General features: G+C 37.9%; 1 protein-coding gene across 1 annotated transcript in view; it reads right to left on the minus strand.

The window, feature by feature from the left end:
• Nucleotides 1–20,904, minus strand: part of ADAM10 (ADAM metallopeptidase domain 10) — a 119,191-nt gene extending 98,287 nt beyond the window's left edge. The window contains exon 1 of the mRNA XM_075208065.1: nt 20,707–20,904. Within this exon, the coding sequence (XP_075064166.1) occupies nt 20,707–20,758 (52 nt within the window). The 5' untranslated portion in view covers nt 20,759–20,904. The remainder of the gene's footprint in view (nt 1–20,706) is intronic.
• Nucleotides 20,905–21,837: the final 933 nt, after the last annotated feature.

The following is a 21,837-nucleotide window of genomic DNA, read 5'->3' on the forward strand; positions in this document are numbered from 1 at the left end:
TGTGGTAGATCAACTATTAATATCAGTGTAAAAAATAAAGTTATCAAGTATTTGCGTCCTACATGAAAACAACAGCCAATATTTATCTTATGTGCAAAATAATAAACTCATTGTCAACCCTTGCATTGTAATATGGTTTTGCAAAGGTTCAAAGGGTACTAATTTTCTTGCTTTACCTTCCTTAATGAATCAGGCCCTTTATATCCAGATATGTTCTTTGGTTTATGCTTCTATTCCACAATAAGCTGATAATCACCAGTGGAGGTACCATGTATATATTTTTTTTGAACTCTCAATATCATTATGTTACTTTATAGACTCCCAATAGGCAAAAAAAGATCAGATGCAACCTACTAAGGTTACATAATAGTGCTGTATTTTGTAATTCTGAGGCAAGCAGCTATACAATCATTTCCTAATACAGGCTCTTCTACATGTCAAAAAGGAAATTATACCCATTGTACTCTGGCAACTAAAGCACAATTACCTTACAACAAGTGGAGAGTAATTATACATTTATAAACACCAAAGCAAGCCACTGGATCCATAAGTTCATATGAGCACCCCCAATACCACCCCAGTTCAAAACACAGCTGAGCCGAGTTGCTATGACCCTAACTCTGGTAGAAGAGAAACCTGTGTACTCTGTGTTTAAACCTCCTGCCCACAAACATTCTGGGGCTCTTCTACAATATATCCAATTCTGAAAAGTACATTTAGATCAGATTCCCAGACATCTCCAAAAGTTCCTTTTAATAAGTACTAGACAAGTCAATTACACAAGTTCCAGAGACGTTTTTTTTGTTTGTTTTTATATTCTTGTGTGTACATTTGGTATGGCCGAGTACTCATAGTATTGTATCTTCTAGTATGAAATTATAGCTTAAAAAGATAACTCGTAGCAAGAAAGCAGTCTCATATGAGCTACATAATGCCACCAATAAAGTAAGTTATGCTCCTCAAAAGAAATTTTATGGCACTGCTTGTTCTTGAGAACTTCAAAGCCTCCTAAAGAGACTGGAACAAGATGTAATTGAACTGGTAAACTTGGGGTTTCACAGTAAACTTGTTGAGGACACTTTTGCTGGAGACAACAGATGCTCCAATAACAGATGGCCCCTGTTGGAATTGTGCAACAGACATCCAATCAGAAGAAAACTGTCTTTTTAGTCAGTGCACTAAATCCTGGCACTTTAATTGGTTTCCAGAGATTTTCAGTACACTTATCAGCTGCACAACACACTGATAAAAGTTCCCAACTGTTAAACTAAGCGCTGAAAAAAAATAACCACTCCATTGTATACAATGTAATAACATTAACACCATTACAAGCTTGCAGGTGGCGTTACACCAGGTCATTCACAGAAACAATATTTGTTAGAAATGTAACTAAAGTTTTGCAAAGCAGCTGTAATATGAAGCTCCAGCAGTGTTAATTTAAACTTCTTCTGCTGGTAAAAATTCCCCAAACAGGTTTTTCTTATGACCTATGCAGCATTAATCCTCACTGATTGGGGTAATCCTGACATGATTTTCTCTAGCAACCAGAACCAACTACATTGATTACTTACTGGCAACACTGGGGGTGGAAAGAATTGTATAGAGCTGCTGAATAGGCATCCTTAGAAAGACTGCTGAAGACATACCTTATCCTTAAGCTGGGTACACACTACACTGTTTTCGTCCAATAATCGGCTCAAAAAGCCGACATACGACCGCTCGTTCAAAAGTCGGGTCAGTGTGTGCAGTGACACGATGGTCGAAAGTCTGCCCAAATGGACGATTATCGCCTCATTTGGTTGGTCGTACCGTTTAATATTTTAGTTCCAATCTTGTTTCCGCTGTGTAGTGTGTATAAACTTCCGACCGATCCACAACAGTGAGTACGAAATTACAGTCATTGCTCACGACAACATGGCTGTAAAAAGTCGCTAAAGGGACGTCCGCTATTCCCTTTATCATCCTAAACAAGGCTAGTGTGTATGCAGTCCATGGACAGAGCGATCGGAAAATTAATCGCATGTAAAATCGCTCGGCATAAAAAGTTGGTCGAAATTTCTGTAGTGTGTACCCAGCTTTAGACAACATCAAGCAGTTGTGGGATCAATGAACTTAAGTAATAGTCAGCGGGCTGAAAATGAAGAAACCAAGAAAGGTTTGCCCAGCTATAATGACTGAGTGACAACATACACTTTTCAATTTCTTATTTCCCTTCAGTTATTTTATTTCCAAAACGAACGTACTAAAGAGCTAAACTTAGTGGTTAAAAAAAAAAAAAAAAATCATACAAAAATATTCCACTAAAATTTCTCAAGATGTCATTATTTGTAAAACCTCACCTTGGAAGGATTTAACATTATCAAACATTTCACTAAGTAGCATGTGTGGGAGTTGTGAAGAACTTGTTTTGTTACTGACCGGATGACTCATTTCACCTTTATAAGAGATGAATAAGTTAATCAGCGGCAGTTTACTTGCACAATGCAAATCTCATGGCAGGTACAAAGGCCTTAAACGTTAAATTAACGTTTAACACATAATATGCCAGTCAGTTCAATGGCATTCGATGCATTAAATGTCAATGTAAAATATGCCAGATCTGTACCAGCACACAGCATGAGGAAGGCCCACAATACTCAAAGCTTTTCATTTTATATAGAAAAATGAAAATTCAAGGCTCATTATTCAATAAAACAAAAGCAAACACTCTGTACAACATAGTGCCTCTTTCCTCTTATTCCAGTATTGCCTTAACCTGTGCATGAAGCAAATTGGCCCATTAGTTTCAGGGTATATTTTTTGTTTGTATGTTTGTTTTTTAAACATTCAACACACAAATATATTTCATGATCTAATTACTTATGATCACTAGATATGCCAGGAATACAGAAGGCTGCCATACAACAGTTGCAGTATTTAGAATACAGAAGTTCTTTTTATTACCATATCCAAATACCATGTGTGCATAAGATGACAAAGAAATCAGTAAAAATAAACTATTCCCATAGCCAGAAATAAGGCGTTAAACTTTCTTAATATCTGTGTTTGTCAGAATGTTTCTCTCTAAAAGTACATGCTTGAACGAATTACTCCATTCTATGAAAGTCATTTATTATGCTTTCCTAAAATAATCAATAAATTGGGAACGCCATGTGTATGGCAAACTTTCTAAAAAAGAAAAAAAAAAAAAAATTGACTTCACCATGTACATGACTTAATGGTATTCTAATATAATGACTTAAGAAAAAAAAATAAAGGGTCTGCTTAATGTGCTGCATAATTATTTTAGACATTTAAATATTATGATACCAACATGTTATACCTTCCCATTTTTTCCTGGTAATTAAAACAGTAATTTGGGCACTAAACTGTATCCCAGATAGTTTCCATAGAAACCAAATGGTGTATGGATACACTCAAGAGTTTGAGAATATCACACATTATATACTTTTCTCCACTATCTTATTTATCATGAGTCACCTTGTTGACAGAAATGCCATTACTGAAGTCTTATCTTTCTATGTGAAGGCCAGGTTGGATAAGCAGACTTTACAGGCGGAAAAAATGAACATGACCTCATGGACTAGTCATAAAATAGGCAAGTGACTGTTCTACCATGTATTTTCAAACAAACATTCATTTGCTATTAAATTTAGAGAGTAAACGACAATTCAATTTGTCACAGAACTTCAAATTGACATAAATTTCCACTGCATCCATGTCCGAGGAAAATTTCTAATATGAAAAAAGGTACTAGGTCAAAGTCCCCAATAAATTGATTGTGCCAATTCTAATTGACAATCTTACAATTAAGCTAAAAAGCATATCTGCAAGAAACTTTAATACATAATGAATTATGCTCAATACAAGAACACAAATGAGGTTAGTGGTCATTCACACCTGTTAAGAATTATTTACACTCCCCAATAAATCAGAGCATTAAGACTACATTACATGAAATGTGGATATTTAGTAAGAGTAAAATATCATACCTTTAAATCTAAAATATATAAAAAAAAAAAAAAAAAAAAAAATACTTATGGGCAGCCAGCCCAAGTATACTGTACCCCAAGCTGGAACCAGCAAATACAGGTAATCAACTAGATGTCACCAAGCTTACCTCTTCAAACACTCCCCCTGTACTGTGTAATCAGTACTGTGCTAGTAACAATTTAACCAGTCTCCTGATGTCTGCGACAATGGTCTCTGAAAGCCAGCAACTATTTAACAATCCACAAGCTAAAATAACACATTGCATTTAATACACTGAAATTGTTTCTCTTATTTTGTACAAACAGTCTACTCTAATAAATGGTGCAGTCCAGTAGAGGGGAGGAATGGTAAATTTGTCACAACTAGACTGTTCAACTTAAAATGTAAAATTATTTAATAGTAGAATCATGATTATAATTCAAGGTTTATATCATTATATTGTTTTAGAAATTGTATTATATAGACAATTTTAAAATATCACTGTAGTAGTAATGATGAGCAATATGTCAATTACTGTGCAGATGGACCTACACATGTTTAAGCAGTCAATTGATTTGGATTGGTCAAAGAGTATAAAAAGGCTGACAATACAACCAGCCATCTCGGAGGAAATGACATTATTAGAGGAGAAACAAGTCAGATTATATTCATTTTAACTGTGATCAGAGGACCTGAACTTGATCATGCTTAGTGGTTTGAATGACTGAATGAGAGATTTTGATAATCTCTTGGATTCCACCATCAATATTTCCAGATCCTTTTCAGTCTTTATATGCAAGCGGAGCGCCAAGCCACTGGCAGGACTTTGTGTCAGACGTTCCAAATATAATCTGTATTTCCCTAATGACATATGGACAGCTGTAATATATGAATGATCTTGATTTTAAAAGTAACTGATCTATATAGGATGGTGATATTGATATATGGATTATAGCTAAGACGATCGTGTCTTGGAAAGTGTGTAACTGTCACTTGATCTTATATAATCAACAATCCAGGATTATGGCATAGAGTACTACTCATGCAATTTTTGTTTCCCATATATGTGCATTATAGGTGATTTTTTTTATACAATATATTATTCTAACTGGCCTGGATCAGTATGGTCAATGCATCGTCTTATTGATTTAAATATTTACTGTTTTTTGTGATTCAAATACATTTTATTATGTCACTATAAGTATACAGTATTATTTTTACCTTAGATAGGATCTATTGGCGCTTTCTTGTTTTCTTTCTTTCTTTTTTAAAATTGAATTTGATACACAACTTCTATGAAAAAGCAGCATTTTTGTGTCTTTTCTAAGTGTATTAATGGTATCTTAATTGTTTTTTGTTAATGTTTATAATAAAAGGTATAGTACAAGTCAGCGACAGGATTTTTCACCTAAATTTGGACATAGGAGTATATACGTTTTTACATTATTCAACTGTTTATAAAAAGATAATGACTGCAAAACGATATAGTGGCGCAACCAGGAAATGCTTATACAACAGTTTTAAATGGAGATATGGGGTGACCAACATCCAACAGTGATGCAATTGAATACAGTTATGAACCTGCAGGCATACATGGAACTACTACGGGAATCTTAAGTACATGAACCTTTTCTTAGAGTTTGTGGTTAATTTGGGGGCAGCACGGTGGCTTAGTACTTAGCACTTCAGCACTGGAATCAAGAATACGATTCCCGACCATGGCCTTATCTGTGTGGAGTTTGTATGTTCTCCCCGTGCTTGCGTGGGTTTCCTCAGGGTGCTCCGATTTCCTCCCACACTCCAAAAACATACTAGTAGGTTAATTGGCTGCTACTAAATTGACCCTAGTCTGTGTGTGTGTCAGGGAATTTAGATTGTACGCTCTATTGGGGCAGGGACTGATGCGAGTACGTTCTCAGTACAGCACGGCAGAACTAGAGGCGCTATATAAATAAATGATTACTATAAACATATAGCTCTGCTCTGCCTGCGTGTGGAAGAAAAGAAAAGAAAAAAACAAACACCACACAACAAAAAACACCCAATACCTTCACTTTGAAATAAAACTTTGCTTACCTTACTAAGGGAACGCCATCTGCTGTACATTTTGAAAGACGACATTAGACATCACAGAATAAGAAACTGGAAACAAGCCGTAGGGCAGATTTAAACTGCCATAATAAAACCACTAGACCAGAGCAGGACAAACCCCTGGAGACAGTGAGCTATAGCACCTCGTTTTTTGGGGTAAACCTTACTATTTAAAATGAGTGGACCTGGCTCCTGGACTTAAGCATTTCTTTCCAAGTTAATAAATGTCAATTTCTGCATAATAATCTTTTTTTCCTTCAAATAGACTTTATTGACTTCGTATTTTGCAAAGCGTTACAGAAGTTCTAGAGGTACATTAGAGACATAGTATAGACACACATAAATATAGGGTGCACAACACACTCCCACAGTGCTTTTACAAAAGGAAGTTAACTATATATTAAACTTGTACCAGCAAGAAGTTGTTTTTAACTTTTCTAACAGTGTTAGTGGGGAGGGGGGGGGGGGGGCAGTGGAAAAGAAGGGGTATAGCACAGGATTATAGGAGGGGGGGGGGGGAGAGAGAAGTTTGAAGGGGAATGTGGGAGTGAGAAGAAGGATGTTAAAGTACAAAAAAATAAATCAGATCTTTTATAGATTCCAGTATGTAAACTTGTTTCTATTCTTTTCACAGACTCAAATTTCTTGTACAGATTATCTTAAAATTAAAAAAAAAAAAACATATCTACCAGTCATGATTAACCTTTAAATTTATCCAGGATCGACCTGCTATACCTGGGCAGGCACCAAATATGTACAAAAAGGTACAATTGAAGGCCACATACACAGTGCATTAAAATTCTGCATCGAATGCAAGAAATGTAAATAAATTTTTTAAAAAATTTTTTTAATACTTCTCGTTCCATTTCAGTGCACCTATTGCACATCACAGTTGAAAACCTAATAGCACCTTGAGAGAAATGTAAGCAGCTTTTACATTAGTGTTTCCACATACGATTGGCTTAACCACTTCCCGTTTCTTCAGACATTTGAAGAAAAAAAAACAATGCAGCTTGCTGTACATGAAATAGCTCATGTGTTATTACTTGCATTTTAATCTTGATTATTGCAATACCCATGGCATATTTTTGGGGTGGGTCAAGGAGAGAAGCATTTCTATGATCCTTCCCTTAGCTACAATGAAACACACTCTTTAATTTTAACGGGATTCTGAATATGTGAACTTTTTGAACCTTTGGTGCATATTTTGTTTCACAATTTAATGCTGTGTTTTGTTGCTTAATTATGAAGATTTTATAACACAAACAAAAATAAATTGTTTTTTTGTTTGTTAGTTTTAACGTTCTTTTAGTTCACTTAAAGCGGTATTCCCAGTAAGGCTGGTTACGCGTTGGCGATTGAATCTTGAACATAACTTGGATAACTAAATATACCCCATTATAGTCTTTGTGGCCATACCCATTCATACTTGTGTCTGCATTGGTTTACGTTGTGTTTTTAATACTGCCTTGTCCATTTTAGTGCATTTAAAGCATTTATTGCAATCCTCTGTCCAATGATCACTACCAGGCATTAACAGCAGCATTTTAGCCAGATTTGTGCTGTGTTTTTCCCATTCATATGAAAGGCCCACCAATTTCTATTTGAAAATTGGTCTCTCTTTGTCGCGATCTTCCTCTCCCAGCCTTTAAATATCCATAATCACATTCCCCCTTCATGCCATCCCCAAATCAGCTTCCATCCCTTTTCAACTACCTGTCTGTTTTAAAAAAAAAACTGGTCCATGTACTTTGTATTCTTTTCTATCACTGTATCAGCAGTATATATGTAAATATTACTTACATCTGTTGGGGGAATGGAATTGTGCCCCAAATCTAGAAACCTCATTGAATTTATGGTCCATTCGGATTGAATAGAGTTGCACAGAACTGCAATTTTTTCATTCCCCCCATGTCCAATCAAGATTCAATTAATCTCTATTAATGTTTTATCTACACCACCCAACAATCATATTGCAGCTAGCATTGGAAATGGTAGCAGCTCAACTGATCACAAACGAACACTACCGGTATATTTATCTCTCATTCTGCAGCAGGATTCAAAGTGGAACCGTTAATTTTATTTCTGTGGACTACAAGGATATTTTCCCTTTGGATTAGAACAAGAAAAAAGTTTTCTATTAATAAATTAGCAAACAAGGTTTTGGAGTTTTTATTTCATTAAAAGTTTATTTAGTAATGCCATGTATGTTTTATCATATATGTATTTTAATATGGTGAGGGTGGTCTCTCTTTCATTATACTGAGATTCCTTGTTGTGGCAAAGTTGCCGATCCTGGGTTCCTAAAATAACTCTTTGCCCCATTAATCCCAACCAATGGGTGCAGGTAAAGCCTCAGCACTTTTTCGTGTGGGACTTAATGTCTTTCAGAGACGAGGGGGCACTGTTTTTACAGCCCCCTTAACTTTGCATTGATACTCCAGCCCAGTGCCGAATAGTCTGATCTGGTTTAATATGACGGCACACTGCGGGTTTCTCTTTCAACAGTGGGTGGCTGAAATGAATTGGAAAGCTCAATTCCACTTGCGTCCTGGATGCATTTTCAAAAGTTTGCAAACATGTCTAGCACATATCAAATGCAGGTATACTGCATGCCAAACTCAAGCACAAACACTTATAAAATATATGCTCTCTCACATGGAAATTGACCACCCCCCCCCCACACACACACACACACACACACTGCAAGGGGCCATAAACTCCCACTCTCCTTGGTGAAGCCCAGAGTATTGCATGCCAAAACAGTTTCTAATGCGATTATCCAATTTCTGTAGTATTTCATCTGCTAAGGGTTATTGTTCATCACTTTAATGCAGCAATCCTATAAAAAAAAAAAGTGGGGTGCGGTTTAAAAAAAACAACAAAAATAAACCACAGTAATCACTGTGGCAGGATATAATAATATTCTTGGTCTTTAACATTTCACTTGTTAATTATTTCAGGCTACTAGTAACGGTTTATAATTCTGCTCAGTGTCATGGACTGCCATGACAACTAGTCATATGATGTAGTTAACAGACTTTGGAACACCTCTATTTGCTGTGAACTTTTCAACTCCTTTTCCATCTCATGGCATCATCATCTATTTATATAGCACCATCAATTCCGCAGTGCTGTACAGAAAACTCACTCACATCAGTACCTGTGAGGCAGAAGCGCTAACCAATAAGCCACAGTGCTGCCCCATGCTGTGAGCCTGTGTATAACCAGCAGCCATACTTTGTACCCTCTAAACATATTTTGAAAAGAAAAAGAAAAGCTGTCAGGTACATACTTAAAGTACACAACGCCAGCTTTTAGACAATGCTGCGAGACAGAGGACGGAGCTAAAAGGAAAACAGCTGAATGGAGTAGCCCCCAGGTTTCTAGTAAGGGGTGCAATTGGTATTTGATTTCTTTTCTTTTAACCAGGAAATTACCTCCCAAGTTGAAAATGCTATGGGATGCAGAGCCCGCAGACTATATGGCAGTGGCCATTTAAGTGTAGTTTCTATGTCAATTACATCGAAAGAATTACTATGATAGTCAAGACTGCACTATGCATTATGTTTTGTTTCATGTGTTTTAACATTTGTAACGGATTAATGTCAGTCAATCAAAAAGCTCACCACTGCAGATGAAATACAATTTGCATACCTGGGCCACTGGAGAGTAGAGATTACTGCATGACAGGTATACTGGAGAACCACTAAAGATGGTCTGCATTTCATACAAATTAAATGGATTTGTGCAATTTACACAAATACATACTGCAAGCGATCATGATCATTTTGTGCAATAAAAAGTGAATGGCCCCATGTCCGAAAGACACAGCTTTAGTCCCATTAAGCTGCTGAAATATTTGCATATGTACAGTCATGGCCAAAAGTTTTGACAATGACATAATTTTCTTCAAAGTCTGCTGCTTCAGTTTTTATGATGCAGTTTGCCTATAATCCATAATGTCATGAAGAGTGATCAGATGAATTGCAATTAATTTCAAAGTCCCTCTTTGCCATGACAATGAACTTTACCCCAAAAACATTATTTCCGCTGCATTTCAGCCCTGCCAAAAAAAGACCAGCTGACATCGGGTCAGTGATTCTCTCGTTAACACAGGTGAGAGTGGCGACGAGGACAAGGCTGGAGATCACTCTGTCATGCTGATTGAGTTAGAACAACAGACTGAATGTTTTAAAAGGAGGGTGGTGCTTGAAATGATTGCTCTTCCTCCGTTAACCATGGTTACCTGCAACGGAACACGTGCAGTCATCATTGCTTTGCAAAAAAAGAGCTCCACAGGCAAGGATATTGCGGCTAGTAGGATTGCACCTAAATAAACCATTTATCGGATCATCAAGAACTTCAAGGAGAGATGTTCAATAGTTGTGAAGAAGGCTTCAGGGCGCCCAAGAACGACCAGCAAGTGCCAGGACAGCCTCCTAAAGTTGATTCAGCTGTGGGATCGGGACACCACCAGTGCAGAGCTTGCTCAGAAATGGCAGCAGGCAGGTGTGAGTGCATCTGCACGCACGGTGAGGCAAAGACTTTTGGAGTATGGCCTGGTGTCAAGAAGGCCAGCAAAGAAGCCACTTCTCTCCAGGAAAAACATCAGGGACAGACTGATATTCTGCAAAAGGTACAGGGATTGGACTGCTGAGGACTGGGGTAAAGTCATTTTCTCTGATGAATCCCCTTTCAGATTGCTTGGGGCATCTGGAAAAATGCCTGTCCAGAGAAGGAAAGGTGAGCTATACCATCAGTCCTGTGTCATGCCAACAGTAAAGCATCCCAAGTCCATTCATGTGTGGTGCTGCTTCTCAGCCAAGGGAATGGGCTCACTCACAATTTTGCCTAAGAACATAGTCATGAATAAAGAATTGTACCAAAACATCCTCCAAGAGCAACTTCTCCCAACCATCCAAGAACAGTTTAGTGACAAATAATGCCTTTTCCAGCCTGATGGAGCACCTTGCCATAAGGCAAAAGTGATAACTAAGTGGCTCGGAGATGAAAACATCGAAATTTTAGGTCCATGGGCAGGAAACTTCCCAGACCTTAATCCCATTGAGAACTTGTGATCAATCTGCAAGAGATGGGTGGACAAATAAAACCCCACAAATTCTGGCAAACTCCGAGCACTGATTAGACAAGAATGGGTGGTCATCAGTCAGTATGTGGCCCAGAAGTTGATTGACAGCATGCCAGGGCTAATTGCAGAGGTCTTCAAAAAGAAGGGTCAACACTGCAAATATTGACTCTTTGTATAACGTTAATGTAATTGTCAACAAAACCCTTTGACACTTATGAAATGCTTGTAATTGTACTTCAGTAAACCATTGCAACATCTGACAAAAAGGTCCAAAAACACTGAAGCATCAAACTTTGCGAAAAACCAATACTTGTGTCATTCTCAAAACTTTTGGCCATGACTGTATTCATACATGTTACTTGTATTTTATGAGATAATTTAAACATTGGGTTTAAGTAGTTCATGAAATAAATGGTACAAAAAAAGAGCAAGAAAAATGCAACAATCAGTTGTTCTACAATATTTGGAGAGGTAGGAATATGCAATATAATTCTTGTAAAAACCAAAATCAAATAATGTCAATGCACATCTGAACTTGCTGCATACTTCCATCACGTTGTAAGAGGTCTGCTTATGCAATTTTGTGCTGTAACAGCGCATACAGATAAGGACCACCACTACTGGAGCAGAGCACTGTAAAATAAATCAGTACAGGTTTACATGGGTTACATTGAATACGCACATTTGTTACTGTGGTGTATACAACGGTATATATGCGAAGCTCAGACTAATAAAAAGATGCTTTCAGGAAGTATCCATCCAACAAAAAATATATTCTGTTGAAAAACCCAAGGCGGGGAAAAAGAAAAGCATGGTCTCAGAATTTTAAAAGAAAGAAAATTGCAGACATGAATAATGAATTGGATGTATTGCATGGGGACTGCTACACAAACTGCAGGGAAGGTGCAAACACTTACAGGAAAAAGGAAGGAAATGGTCAAGACAAAAACCTGGCTATGCTCAGTTTCCAACTAAAAACAAAGAAAAACAAAAATCAGGCAAAATCTATTTTTTCAGCTCTTTCCTGTCTCAGACCTATATATTTTCAGATTATACTACTGACAAAATACTGAATTTAAAGCAGTAGTATTTGCTGTGGGGTCCCTCTTTAGGAAAGCAATTTGAATATATCCCAATGAGTTGCCACAGATCAGAACTGCTGGTGCAAAGATTTGTTTTTCTAGTGCAGATCCTAAAGCAGGGATTCTAAACTGTTTTATACTTATCCAGCAAATATTTACCAATAACCCTTGTGTATCAACTTATTAAAATGTAAGATGGCTACACTATATATAACACAGTTATTTTTAGTTTAATTGAGTTCCCTCTGAATTTGTTTGACGTACTATCTACGCACAGGTAGAGCACATATAGGCTGCACCATGTATAATGATATTTCTAGTTTGCAGACTGGGTGAAATGTGACATAGAAGGATGCTTCATGTTTGTATGTGGTGTGTGTATATATATATATATATATATATATATATATATATATATATATATATATATATATATATATATATATATATATCCTGCTACACAGATTTGATAATAGACAGGCTTTAAAGATTCCCCTGATCACCGGTCCCTGGAGAAATTACTGTATACCTTGTGCTTCCGAGAGAATAGATATGGAAACCTTACAGGGTGGTGAAAGGGCCTCAAGGTAACACAACACCAATATAAGCATGTTTACAATAAAGAAACATATACTTTGTCTGTGCACCTTGAGGAAACGTATCTCCTCTCCCACCCACCTTGTTCTGTTATGACTGTTTACACTCTTTCTACCCGCAATTAATTTACCTTTGTATAAACTTAAAAAAAAAAAACACCACAAACTTTAAAGAAGCTGCAAAAGAACAGTCATATTTAAGGAAGTCATAGGTTAAAATGTGTTCATTCAGTAAAATCATAGTTTGTCAAATTGTTACAGAGCCTACATGGATCAATAATGCCATTAGGTGCAACATTTTCATTTACACCCTATCATACTATTGCCGACGGTTGTGTGTGTGTATTCTTATCATGTGAGTGCAGACAATATTCGTAGATCGGTACTATTAATTGTAATGTAAGAGTGTACCTTGATCGCACATAGATGTGACTACAGAAAAACACAATGGTTCATCCTGAAACAAAAAAATACAGAGTAAAGTCCATATGACTGTTGCCCTGTAGGTTAATGACTCATGCACATGTGGACATTGTGCGTCAGAAGCATGATCAAATAAAAGGCTTCCATACATACACAGACAGTTTATCATGTATTAATGCAGGGACTAAACTCTTATTGTAATGGATATGAAAGGGCTTAATTTATCACCCACTGTTTACTAAATATATAAGGTTGTGGGCAAGATTACCTTGACATTCTGTGATAACATAAACCAACAGACACTATGTGCAGTTTGTTTGGGAAAACAGCAGCATATTTACATTTGACTACAGGAGAGCTAGAAGGACTAAAAACCATTGTGTGATGAGCTGTTGGCCCCTCCTACACGAAGATGCCTTGTGAGAAAACAAGTCAGGGAAGTGCTGAGTTTTCACAGCAATGCATTGTGTCAGGGGCACCACTCTGTGACAGTACCAGTCATCAGTCAAGAGGAGAAGAAGAGATTTTGTCACATGTACAAATCTTTAACGCTGCTTGGCTGCATGAAAAAGAGCGACACAGAATAGAATTAGGAAAGCCCTTTTGAGCTTCGGGAACTAGTTATATATCAATCTACTCTTAAGATATCAAACTTGTGTGATTGCCACTGCTTTGTGTATATTTCCCTCAATAGGCCTAGTAACTACATGACTTCTAAGCCTGAAGTACAAGTTTACATTTCCTTATAGAAAAGGGCTACCAATAACAAGGGGTGACCAATATAATGTATCATTCAGGAGCCAGTCTATCAAGTCTATGAGCATCCTAGGATCTTTAAAGGAACCATACAAGATGTTCTTACATTGGCATCAATAGAAGACTAATGCACATGTAAAGCTTCCCATACTATCTAAGAATTTATGTTTGACATTTTATTTGCATTTCCAAAGTATTCAATAAAACCTGTTCTGTTATCGCTTTCATTCATTGTTACTGTTACAAATGACAATGCCTCCCTCCAAGAATACAACCATGTCCGATATCTTCACATCTGATGAGCCTCGAAAAACTTTTACTTATACATTTGTAATTGTTACTAGGGCAAAGATGATTGTTAGATGAAGCAGCATGTGAGCGTCACATTCAGGTGAGTGTGGTTTATATCAGATAGTTTAGAGGTCCTTTAATATTACAAAGATAAGTAGTAATATAGTGGATGTTGATAGGAACCACAGAAAATATACTGTAAAGACAGTGATGATTGCTCTCTATACAGATCAAAATGTGGTGCTTAAATGGGTAGCAATGAAAACACAGACTAAAGAGAGCATTGTGCAGATAAAGGAGGTTTTCCACTTTTGCTGGTAGGAGTGTACAAAACATGCTGTTTTCCGATTATAGCTTTCCATACAACTTGCTAATAACGGGGCCCTCTGCTGAAGGGAGAGCACCAATGAACAGACTCAAATGAAAGGCAGATCCTGGAAATTTTACAATTGCCCCAATTTAAGTCCAGTTTGGGAATTGTGTGAAATGTCTGATTTCAATATGGTGTAATGATCAAACCTACCAAGTGCACAACTACCTAGTATTAAAGATGGATATATCTCTATTTTAGAACTGACGATTTATTTTTAGCCGTTTCCCTTATTCTGCATATAGAACGCAATTATTGCCATCTGTTCTTATTAACCAGTCATTATGTACTAAATATTTAGCCAAGGTTAGTCTTTAAGATGCAGTAACAAAAAATCATTACAACCCAGTTTAGTGGACCAGTCATGATGAAAATATAGATACAGACTACACTGTGTATGATGTTCTTATATCCACCACAGCAGTAAAGTGTCCATAGAAATCCTATTTAAAAAAAAAAAAAAAATCTGCAACTACGTATAAAGCAAAAATTTTGAGCAGGCGTCCTAAATTACAAGATAAATGATAAACACTTAAATATTCAAAAGAATGGAGGTTGAATGCTGGTATGCATAGTTCTGTCCAGCGACATAATAAACATATACAAAATATTTACATAAAATTAACATGATGACCAATTCCATCTTTTTGGACTTTATTCCCCTAAAAAGGGTATATTTTGTAAAGAAAGAGGGCTGGTCCTCTGTCATATCTTCTAAGTGTTAGCAGGCTCGAAATAACCAATACAGGTAGCAATGCAACATCCTGCAGAACTGACCCTTAACCGGTGGTACTCGGTATACCGATGTTTGGGATACAGACACCGAGTACACCTACAAGAAAAACATGAAGCGTTAAATACCGGCATAATTAAAATGTACATTTACCTTGACACCGACGAGGACATTACCGAAAGACCTGCTATGCGACTGCTGTAATATCCTTAGATGCTGGCGCTTCATTGTGATGTCACCGAAGACAGCTACATGCACGTTTCAAAAGGTACATCAACGTCGGGGTTAGAGTTACGCTGCGTCAAATGTCGCTGTCGTCGGTGACGTCACAATCAAGCGCTGGCAGCCAGCATCTACGTATTTTACTCTCTGCGTAACCCACCCCACCACTTAACGGCATAAATGATTATATAGGGGTATATATGTAGTCTCAAGAAGTACACCGATTCAGTAAACATCAACAACTGCCTGGCAGTCTAGTGTTTTGTTTCTATTATCATCATCATCATCATTTATTTATATAGCGCCACTAATTCCGCAGCGCTGTACAGAGAACTAACTCACATCAGTCCCATGCATTGGATGTGCTACCCAATACACACAGTAGCCATAAGTTTACCACTAAACCTAATATTCTTCTTGCATGCCTTTTTAAAACCTCATATGAATCAGGAACAAATCACACAATGCTACAGACAATGTGTCATTAAGATTTAGATTATTATTCTCTTCAGCTCAGCAATAATTGTGAGAGAACTCCTGTTGCATTGCAACAAACCTTCACATAAAAAGCAATAAACTTTGCTCATTCCAGACATTATTGAAATATATTGTTAGCTCAATGACCCACAAAGAATTTGGTGGACCTAATAAACGAATTTGCTTCTTGGTCGCTCTTAATTTCAGGAAGCTTTAAGATTATTCAAGTTGTTCATAATTTACACTGAATGCCTATATTGATCACGACCCAAAGTAGCAAAAGTGCAGAAAACTTTTCTTTTGCTCCTTAAAAGATATTTGCTCTTTTCAAATGGAAAACTGACCCATATTGTTTTTCTTAGCTAAGCTAAGGGGATACCACATTTGGCACCGTCATGTTCTCTCTTCAGTATTTTAAAGGTGCGAAAAGAATGACTTGATTTCGATAACTGATGGCCATGTCACCCATGCTTTCTGTCTCTGTAGGGTTGCCAATTCACCCCTTTAGCAAGATGCATATGATTTACACAGGAGCTGAGGCTGGCTAAAGGGAACCATGAGAGATGATTACTTCAAGTTTATAGGTTGTCAAGTGATCAAAATCAGCCAACCAGATGGAGAACTTGTGTAAATTTTATGTAGCAGTTAGTCACTGAGGTCCCAGTGCAAGAACAACTACCACTGGGACTATGAAATCAGAGGTCATAAGCAACATAACAGTGTGGACAACATAGTACGCTTGGAGTAGACCACAGCTGATCGCTCTTCTGTGGGAGCCCAATTTCTTCATGTACCCCTTCTAATGCAGTGGCACTTGTGCCCAGAGGTGGGAATACAACAGTTCAAAAATAAAGAAGCAAAAGAATTCAGGGTTGGATTTTAAAAATTTCCACCCAAAACACTGCCCAACGTGATGCCTTCTGCAGCCCACAGCATAGCCGAAGTTGGGCAGTCTCATTAAATATTTTGTTTCTGGCAATGTCAGGATAAAGCGTAAAATCTGTGTCAATAACTGAAACTGTGTCTGTTATGTAACAGCAGGACGATGAAATCAATATGGCTACACTGGATCAAACCACTGGTGATTTTCTAGGACAATATCTCTGAATTAATTAACGAGGCTTGCTCTCTATTGGTCTCTCACACTAGCAGGGTGGTCTCACCTAGACAGAGGGGAATGGGCATATGTGGTTAATGTCATCTGATTGGGCAAATTAATGTATATAGAAGACATGGAACTAGTGAGCATAAGGCTGGGCACAGAGATGTATATGCCACAAATTAGCCTGAAAGTTTAAACACAGGGTTGTATATAACAGACAGGAGACAAAGAAGTCAGTGCTTACCAATCAGGCGCTGGTCGCATACATATAAAAGTGTACAAGACTGATCTTGAGGAATACTAAAGTTCTGCAAGATGTTCAGGACGTCTCTATAGGCACTGATGCAACTAGTAGGCATGAAGCTGATATGCTGGCCATGTTCCAGTATATTGCGGGCATTGTTCTGTAGTGAACATGACCAGTATGTCTCAGTATTCCAGTACAGTTGTCCCAGGCAAACATCTACATGGCACAACTCTCAGATGGTGCCAGGAACAACTGAGCTGGAAATCTAGAGAATTTATAAAGAGCTACTAATGTTTCATACAATATTCAAAAAAAAAAGAAAAAAAGATTTTGTTTGGGGTGGTGAACACAAACAATATTGCATTTTAAAACCATAAGGCCGGAACAGATCTACTACAGGACTCCATTTATGTACATTCTGAATCTCTTAACCCTAACTTTGCATAAGCAAGTCACTGAGTCCCCTCACATCTATTAGAAGACTAATGTGTAGTAACAAAAACATTACAAACAGTATAATGCAGATTAATACAGTACTCATTCTATTTATCAACAGTAATATGACTTGAAGGACAAGTTCACTTATAATTGATGTTTACCCCCACATCACTAGCACTTTAATATGCAGGCTCTTCAATAGCACTTCCTACTTCTCTCCCTCATTTTCTTATTACAGCTGTCAGTATCTAATAGTTCCCTGACAGTAAAGAATTTGCCCTAGTAGTCAATCACAATTGCTCCCCTCAGTTACAGTTACCTGACATATTGTCAGGATTCAAAGCGCTGGTACAAATAGTTTGCTGTGTCAGAATTTTGACTGCTGTGACATCAAGTGAATGACAGCTGAACATTAACCCAAGAAAATCAGGGAAACTATTATACTGCTACTGAAAGGTAGCTGTAACTAGAAAAAGGAAGGAGTGTGATATGGCGTTCTATTTAAAAATAATTAATCATTAATATAAAAGTTAACAGGTTGGCACAAAGCGCAACAATACAGGCCTAAATACTAATCACACAAAAAGAAAAGCTACCAGGTTTCTGGGTTAGAAGGTTATGTCACCAAAAATAATGACAGAAATATACAGAAACGCCTTGAACCTTTTCACTCTACAAATAAAAAAAAATATATATATATTCTTTGCTTGATAAAGACGTCTGGAAATTTGGTTGTTTTCACTTATGATATACCACTAACACAACATGGAATTATGAAGGAATACACCATTCTCTCAAATCAGGAATTGTTTGTGATTGTAATAGATGAAATTATTTTTATTCTAAAACGGAAAGGAAGTATATGACGAAATATGCAAAAATCAGGATAACACATATGGAAGAGCAAACGAGAGTGGTTCTATCAGAAAAGGAAACGGCCTTGCTTAGCACTTGAAATTCAAGCAAGGGAGTGACTCTAGGCCATATGACCACCGCCAGATGCCATGCCGGTTCCCTACAACAATAAACACTCAAATACAAAGTAATGTCTATAACGTATAAATAGATAAATAGTTATTAAAAATATAACAAATGAAAACATTAGTGCTTTGTACACCACTGGCTTAATTGAATAATTCACTGTTTTTAAACACAAGTAAAGGTGTGTCACTCAGCGACAAAACAAAGCATTTCCTATACCATCAGTCCCCAAGGCCATGGTTTGAGTTACATATTAAGAAACACAAAAATATGAATTATTTACTAGTAATTCAATAATCGAAAGGAAGTTATAATGACCCCGGATTGTGTGATTAAAAAAAATAGTTTTAATGGAAACAAGCAAGCTAAACACATTACATGTAAATAATAAAATATGACATCATTACACAAGCTGAATATGACTGCAGCAGAAGAGGGCAGGAAAATAACAGACTTATCCAGCAGTAGAGAAGAACCAGTTTCCTGTATCAGCGGTGCTTTGTTGTAAGAGGCTAGCTGCACCAGCATTTCCTTACTAATATCACAAATCTGGTGAAAATAAATGTTTTTTAAGACATTATAAACTCAACCATTGAACAAACGAGACCTTTGAAATGATCAGGTCACACCATAGTTGACAGGAAATAATGATTTCCAAACAGATTGTCGAAAAGCATTCAGCCAGCTTGCTAGCATCCACCAATGTAGCAATGCATATCATTCTATGTAGACCCCATGCCTGTATAGGAAAATGATATATGAAAAAGGAATACAATGAGTTAAACTTGAATCCCTGCTTGCTTGTGACTGTGTGATAAAGGGGAGGAGGAATATCGGCAACAAAACCACAACACATTCAGCAGTTCCACTGTCTCCAGGTCTTTCAACGCTTAAAACCCTCCATCTTTCCTTATTCTCCCCCACAACCGCCTACAGAGGTGGGTGCTGGGAAGTCTGCAGCAATTCTCTCCTACACTACAGCAGGTTGTCCTCTCCTGACATATAACAGCACTCAGCCAACAGTGTGCTGGAAGCTCCCAGCCAGACAGCAAACAATATGACATCTTCACCCTGACAGTCACAGAGTTTGACGTATATACACTCAGATAGTCAATTTACTCCTGCGCTTGTGAAGATCATTCTAAAACACAATGCTGCTTACTATGTACAAGTGAGTGCTACTTAAATGACACCACAAAGAAAATTATATATATATATATATATATATATATATATATATATATGACAAAGCAAAACTAGAAACATGATCTAAAGCCCAAATGTGCGCCAATGGGTATAATAAATCGGAGGTAACTAAAAACAGGACTGGGCCAATCAGGTTAACATCCGTGTGGTTAATCTACTATGAAAATCACCAGCTGGGTGTTTTAAATATATGTCTGAGCAATTATGACACGAAACAAGCGCAGACAACAAAGATGTGTCCAGAGGCTAAACCTCACTGGAATTAAATGAGAGGATAATAGATCACAGACACACAATAAAAGTAGACGTATTTGGAGGGCAATTTCAGCAGTACAGTGGAAGTTAAATAAATGAATGTAAACAGTGTGGCTGGGGCAAATCAGTGATCAGCGGGCAGTGCCAGACTGGCCATGTGCCCTGCTGCACTTGGCAAACTACTGTATAGAGGGAAGATGGCTGTGACAAGACAAGTGGAGGATACAACATAGTCTGCCACTGGACATAGAGACACATGCTGTATTTGTGTACTGTGTGCTCATCCTCGCATCCCCCCTCCCACTGCCCCCTCCTGGGATAGCCGGGCTGCAATAACAGTGGAGCGGCCCCGTACGCTCCCTCCCATCTCACCTCCCGAACTGGCCGCCCAGGAGAGCAGGAATACGAGCCTCAGGATTGCCATGATCCGGGGGTGTCAGCAATCACACATTGACCCAGCTGGCCGCCGCTGGACTCGGCTTCTTCGCGTTTTCTCCCCTTCAAGCTCCAGGGGAAAGCGGAAGCTCCCAGTGTCCCGACCAGCTCTATCCGACGAAGGGGGGAGGGAAACAGGCTGCACTGCCTTCCACCTGACGTCACCGAGCCAAGCCCCGCCCACCTCCAAGCCTCCTGACAAATAATGCTCTGCTGCTATTAACTCTTCCCGTGCTCAGCACAGCACCATGTTTTGTTATCGTGCAGCTCTCCACAGTAGTAGTAATAATAATAATCATAATAATAAAAAAGTTATTATTTTGTTGCCCAAGGTCTGTACCAGCTTTGTACCTCATGAGGTCCATGACATTTTTTTTGGATAACTAACGAGAAAAACTAACTGTATAGCATCATCACCATTTTCAGTCCTTGCTCCATTGTCCCTGCTCCAGTCTCAAGCTCCATTGAAGATTACATTCTAAATTTACTCAGACAGACACAGCCAGACTACTTGTATTTTTTTGTCAGCAGCCAATTAAACTACCAGTCAGTGTCGGACTGAAGGGCCCACCAGGGGACTGCAACACTAGGGGCCCACCAGAGGGGGTGTGGTCAGCCATCATAGAGGCGGGACTAGACACTAGAAGGGGAGTGGTCAGTCCACAAAGGACAGTTAGCACTTTAGTGCAGTACATAAAGAATGCAGTGTGTGTATAAAGAATACACAGTCTTGACCTGCCCCTTAGATTGGGCAGAACAATCACCAAAAAGTTTCACAACACCTGGAGTACCACAGGTTAGCCAAGCCTGTGCTAGACTCAGAACATTTGATAGACTGTCCTACCTTTTGTTGTCACTTTTATCACCTGTGACTGCTGGTTTCTTTAGTTGCGGCTTGTCTGGATCCTGGAATGTTGAGGGCCCTATTTGAAAAAAATAATGGGTACATTTAGAAATGCCAACCTTCCCTGCCATTAAATCAACAGCACCCACATTTAATAATTAGGCCTCTCTCCAGCCTCAACATTAAAGTAAAAGTGAAAAGTGCTCACATTTGATAAATAGATC

This window comes from Mixophyes fleayi, chromosome 4 (assembly GCF_038048845.1).
Source record: "Mixophyes fleayi isolate aMixFle1 chromosome 4, aMixFle1.hap1, whole genome shotgun sequence".
NCBI classification, from domain to species: Eukaryota; Metazoa; Chordata; class Amphibia; order Anura; family Limnodynastidae; genus Mixophyes; species Mixophyes fleayi.